The sequence below is a fragment of the Eimeria mitis genome, genomic scaffold (assembly GCF_000499745.2).
Source record: "Eimeria mitis Houghton genomic scaffold, Emh_scaff2394, whole genome shotgun sequence".
Classification (NCBI taxonomy): Eukaryota; Apicomplexa; class Conoidasida; order Eucoccidiorida; family Eimeriidae; genus Eimeria; species Eimeria mitis.
In genome coordinates this window covers 1,966-8,001 of record NW_013570730.1, presented here as the reverse complement: position 1 = coordinate 8,001, position 6,036 = coordinate 1,966, and the positions used below count along the sequence as shown (strand labels likewise).

Below are 6,036 nucleotides of genomic sequence, written 5' to 3'. Positions count from 1 at the left end.
AGACCCTAAATCCTTACCCTGGAGCATGGAATACTAAACATAAGCTCTGGACGGATTATCGCAAAAATTTTGCTTCTCTAGAAGTCTTTTCGCAGCATTAAACTTTAAGCACTTTGTGAACATCTTTTGGTTTCTTTGTGCCATGCGCTGCTGTTGTAGCCGCTGCTGCTTGTACATGTGGTGATACCAGTGCTCTCACTGCTGCTCATTTTATTGTGGCTCCTGCCTCTACTGCTGATGCTGGTGCTGTTCCTCGCTACTACTTTTGCTCCTACCTGTGTTGCAGGCGCTGTTGGTGCTGCTGTGTGTGGGTGTTCCCGTTTGCTGCTGCGGATACAGAGCAGAAGCGCAGCAGCTGCGGCACGAGTTGCTGCTGCTGAAGCGGCGCATGCAATGCGAATCAGCAGCACAGCAAGCGCAATACGAGGCTGATACAGCAGCAGCTCGAGCGGCCTGGGAGTCTGAAAAACAAAAGCTTATAATCAAAAACAGAACTCTTCAAACAACTGTAGACCAGTGAGTCGCACACACACTCCGATGCAGGGAGACCGCATAGCATCTGCCTCTGCTCCCACTGGGTGCAGCAGCAGCAGCAACTGCTACAGCTGCAGCTGCATCCTGCAACACACACCCTGGCTGCAGCTGCAGCAGCAGCTGCTGCAGCTGCAGCCATTGTAGAGGAGGCGCCAGCTGCAGTACGCTGACGTGCCGAAGTAGATGCAGCAAGTCAAGCAGTTGCAGCAGGTTAAGCAGCGGCCCCGGAAGCAGATACTGCAGCTACTACAACAACTACCGTTATCTGTTTCGGATGCGCCCTGATGNTACGAAGAAGACGTGCGTCTCTTGGGCCAGGCACGTGGCTGTGTTTTGCAGCAACAACAGGTAGAGCAGCAACAGCACCAGGAACAACAGCAGCTGCAACTTCAGCAAGCCCTGCAGGCAGAAAGGGATCATTGGTCCGCTCGTCTACAAGCAGCCAACGACGAATGGCGCAGGAAACTGGAAGACGAGCAGAGGCAGGCGGAGGCCAAACTGCAGCAGCAGCAACGGGTGAGTCCAAATGCACTTTGGTCGTATTCTTGTTTATCTTTCATAATGTTTGTTGCTGCGAAAAAGTATTGTTATTATCATTTCTATCATTCTGGTACTATTTTGTTTAGGGGCACGACTGCTGTTATTACCATAGTCGTGTTGCGCTGTTGTGTCTAAGTGATATCGAATTGTAGTGCTGTGCACGAACCTGCATTCTCAGCATGTTCTTCCACTGAACGAACTGTGCTTATTCTCGTATGATGAAGCTATTACGAGCAATTGGCATCGGCGTCAGGTTGCCGTCGCTGTCACGGAGCTAAGCTCTATCTTTGCTGTTGCTGCTCCGGCTGGTGCTTATCCTGTACAGTGAATGCGTATGGAGGTTGCAGATGGGTCTGCATTCTTCGCAACAGCATCACCTTAGAATAGATGCTAAAATAGCACTTTGTTGATGCAGGAAGCTCCAGCCTGGCACGAACTTCACGCTCTCGCCCTGGAGTCACGAAGGCATTCCGAAGAGTTCAAACGCCTGCTGCAATCGCTGCAGCAGCAGCAGCAGCAGCAACTGCAGCAGCAACAGCTGCAGTTGCAGCAGATGCAGCAGCAGCTGCAAAAGCAGCAAGGGGCAGATGCTGCTGGCATGGAGAGACAGTGTGAAGTACGCCGAAAGCCCTGCTTCTGAACATCAGCCATAATCTGAGGTTCCTCAACAGATGACACCTACTAAGGCACCAACCTTGTGATATCCTGTAAAGTAGAAGAGGACCTTTAAATCAATGAGGCAGGTTTCGCTGCTGCGGTGCGCATGTGTATTGACTGCGTCCATAGGCCTGTGGGCGGCAGGCAGAGATGCAGAGTGCAGTGGCAGCGCTGCAGCAGCAGCAGCACTCGCTGCAGCAGCAACAGCAGGCTCTGGTGCTGTTGGCCCAGGAGACAGCCAAACTGAGGGACGAGACGGAGCAGCGCACGAGGGCAGCATCTGCTAAGTGTGGCTTACACAATATTCGGAATGCCTCCAACTGGAGTGTACAATCACAAAAAATGTGGAGAGAACAATACGACCGCAGTAATACCTAGTACTTTATTAGGGAAGAGATGCTTCGTCAACAGTTGGAGCAGATATCTCTTGTGCTCGTATCATATATACATCCGAACACAAATACGCACGCATATCTATGAATGCATATATATAGATGTACCTATACCTATCCCTATGCGCGAGTCTCTTCGAGAAGACAGCCTCTTGCTGAACTCCGCAGAAAGAATGGGATGGCGCTGCTCCGTGTTGCAATGCAGGCTAGCAGCAGAGTCACTGCAGCTACAGAGCCTGCACCGTTCGTTGTTGGAGAGCCGACAGCAGCAACAACTGCTGCAGCAACAACAACAACAGCAGCTGCAGCAGCAGCAGCAATTCATTGAGCAACAGCAGCACGCCTTCGCTCAAAGACAGCTGCAGGCAGAAAGCGAAGTGGCCACAAAACAACTTGAACTTGACCAGGTACAGCTAAACCCCAACGATACACGACGGTGTCGCTGCGGTAAAAGCAAACAGCCAAACGAAAAATTAACAAATAAGCGACCAACCAAACCAACTCCCACCTGAACAGCACGCGTTAGTGTACAGCCAATGTCCTGCGGAACTCCTTCTGTTGCTATATCCTGATTGTTGCCACCCAGAAAGAGCGGGACATCGAACGGAGAGAAGGCCGCCTGGCAGGCGCAGTTGCCATCCAGGAAAAACAACAAAAGGCCCGGCGAGATTATCTGCAAACAGCGGAATCCCATTTGTTGAAGCTGCAGAGTGCCCTGCAGCAAGAGAGGCGAGCCTATACAGCCATGCACACTCACACGTGCATACACACCCAAATAGATNAAAGCAAACACATATATACGAGCATAAAGAAGCAGACGTGCGAACTTCTGTAACCACAAACGCGCACATATCAGAAGGACAGAGATACAAACCCAAACACGCAAACACAGCATACAAATGCAGGCGTAGACACCATAAGTAGAAAATGGAGCCCATTCACAGAAACGCAGATGCAGATGAAGGGAGAGTGAACAGACAGAAGGGAGACACGGATGAACAAAGACAAGCCAGCCCCGGGGATACCGGCACTCACACGCATATACACACTCGCAGAGGCAGAGCAATGCACGCACGCACACGCAACACGTCCTTCTCTCAGCTATGCCAGAAGAGAAAAGTAAGCAGAACTTCCCACTTCCCTTCCCCGTTGTTTGCTGTCTGGTGTTTACCGTGTAGATACCCTGTGGTGCCTGTTGCTTGTCCCGTCACATGTCTCATGTACTGTTTACGTTGTGTGTTTACGTTGTGTGCTTACGCTGTGCTGCTTGATGCGTGTTGTCTTTTCTTCTTCGGTGTGCTGTCTACAGATGCAATGTGCTGTATGCTCGATGCAGGCTTCTATTTGCTTGAATGTTGCTCACTAAGTGCTCCCTGTCCCGGATTTTGCTGTGGCTGTAGACAAGAACTGACGGAGACGGCCTTGGCTTTGGAGGAGAAGAGGCGGGCGCTGCGCCGGTGCTTCGAAGACATGGAGGTGCAGCGACTGGCATTCGAAGGACGCGCTGCTGCTGCAGCGGCAGAAGCAGAATCAGCTGCTGCAGAAGCCCGGAATGCCAAAACGCTGCAGCAAGAAAGTCTTCGAGCCAAAGAGGCAGTCCACCAACTCCACCGCCAGGCCAAAGACGTACGCATGATGCGCACACGCCGCTTCGCATGCATCAATCTACGCACAGAACGAGCATAGAGCTACACTGCAAAAACTAAAACGCAGACACCAAGGGGGGATTAAATGAGGCAGTCAGACCTTACTGCAGCCCTACAACAGCGGATAATCAGCAGTGGCAAATATATACCGCACTTCAAACACACGCAACACATCTGCACCAATAGCACGCTGGAGCTTAGATGAAACTGTCTATGCCATAGTTCAGACGTGTGAGGTATTGGGGGGAGCCAGGAGAGTGACGACTACAAAGAAGGAAGAAGTCACAAGTAGACAGAGGAGGAGACAGAGAGGGACAGGCGTTCTTTTAAGGGTAGAGGGTGTGTGATACGGTTGGGCCGGCGCAGGCAGAGAGGCAGCAACAGGAGCAACAAGAAATCATTAAATCGCTCTTGAGAGAAGTGGAGACTAGTCGGCTAGAGCTGCTGCGCATGCAGCAGCAGTCCGGACAACTGCATGTACGCCGTTTGTCCAGTGGCCGTTGTTCTGTAACGGGAGGCTCAAGGGCGCATTTGTCATTTGTTCTAAACCCCGAACCTATAGTTCCGCACAGGCGCGTCAGAGCTTTCTTCTGCAGCAACAGCCACAGCTCCAAATCCTTGACGGAGGTAGCAGACGCTCCCCAATCCAGGAGTTACAACCATCATGCTTCTAAACGCCTTCTCCCTTTGCAACACCTCCACCCAGAAGGTAAGGCACTTCAGAACAGATATATGCAAACGTGAGTATGCAAACCTGTATGCGCCCCTGTATAAGGAAGGTCATATGTATATGCATAAATACGCATATCTATAGGTACATTTTATATCTCATCATCGATATATGTGCGTCCGCTATGGTGTACGTGACGCTCTAAGCGGCTTAAACGGAACGGTTGCACGAGATTCGGGCAGAGGTGCACAGTGATGAAGCCAAATACCAGGGCTTCCCCATGTTTTCATGGGGAGATGGCATCCTCTGTTCGTGGCTATTCCCTTGTAGCTTTCCATCTCGTGTAGGAAATCGATGAGCCGTTTGCACTGCTGTCGGCTTCCTCACAAGGTTGCCTGCACATGTTGGCGTAGTAAATTCTAACAACATCAGAACCACAGGTCACAAATGTCGAGACTTGTTGAGTGGGGTTGGATGCTGTAAAGTGTTAAGGGGGACGTTTGAAAGTCGTTTAAGTACAGTGAAATGCTGAAGGAAGCGAGATAATAGCTATGGATTTTTCACTGTCGCCGAATAATAATGGTACTCCTGATTTCAAGAAAACACTTTTTTTTTTTNNGAGCTGTTTGGCCACTCCTGCGTCATCGTCATCGTACCTCAGGTGCATTTCAGGAGGCGCTGCACTCCTTGTCCAGAACAAGTGAGATCATAACGCAGAAAAGAGAAGCTGCTCATGAGCGACTGTGGAGCATACGCAATACAGCCTTCAACAATTCCAGTACAAGGTATGAACGAAATATCAACGGTGGGTGCTGTACTGCTGCAGCAGATGCCTGAAGTCCGGTGCATCGGCGTAATTCCATGCACTCGCCTTTCAATCTTATGCCGCCTCCTTCATGCTTTTAAATTTGTTGCATCTCATGTAAGGAGACAAAACCTTGCTTTGCTGCTGCAGCCACGGAGACCTGCGCCAGATTATGACGAGCGTAAAGGCCTTCCACGCTGGCCTAACGCATCCCAACAGTGCTTCTCTGGGCCGTCCACCGCCTCTCACTTGCATTCCGCAGCGGCAGCAACACCTTCAGCCCGCCGACAACGGCATTTCGGAGTTTACTGACGGTTAGTCTCCCCGCGAGTAGCTTGCTCACGGGCTGCGACAAGCAAGAAGCGTGCAGCCTTCTGAGCCCAATCGAGAGGCCTACTCGCCAGAATGTTCCACTTGTTTCAGCGGCACAAAGACATCAAGTAAAAATTCGAATGCAGAAGAAATGTGCCTTTACTACTTTGTGTGCTTCTTTACTCAAAAATATGCACAGCCATATTTCCTGGACACATGGGAAGTTTGCGCAACGGTGTTTTTGGATTTATTCGGAGTTATTTTGAGCTTGTCACTTTCATTGTTGGGGCCTTGTCACAGGGATGCTCGAAGCCACATGTGCTTCCCTTGCCAGTCTTGAAGAGGTCGCCGCAGCTCCCCCCATTAAGAATTTGTCCCCTAACTGAGGCCTTGCAAGAAAAGCAAAGGGTCAACTGGAGAGGATAGAACGCTCACAGCACTGTCTATGAGGAGCTCGGGTCCCCTGAAGTTTGAGGGTTT

At 50.7% G+C, this 6,036-nt stretch overlaps 1 protein-coding gene across 1 annotated transcript; it reads left to right on the top strand.

Annotated features, from left to right (window-relative positions):
- Window positions 1-717: 717 nt before the first annotated feature.
- EMH_0053140 (uncharacterized protein) lies at window positions 718-5,563 on the top strand (the record flags this gene model as incomplete). Its single annotated transcript, XM_013496953.1, is given in 11 exon segments — window positions 718-744; window positions 883-1,050; window positions 1,490-1,690; window positions 1,861-2,018; window positions 2,329-2,530; window positions 2,710-2,904; window positions 2,908-2,942; window positions 3,524-3,749; window positions 4,136-4,478; window positions 5,101-5,224; window positions 5,395-5,563. Coding segments are annotated over 11 exon segments (1,848 nt in total).
- Between the last annotated feature and the right edge of the window lie 473 nt (window positions 5,564-6,036).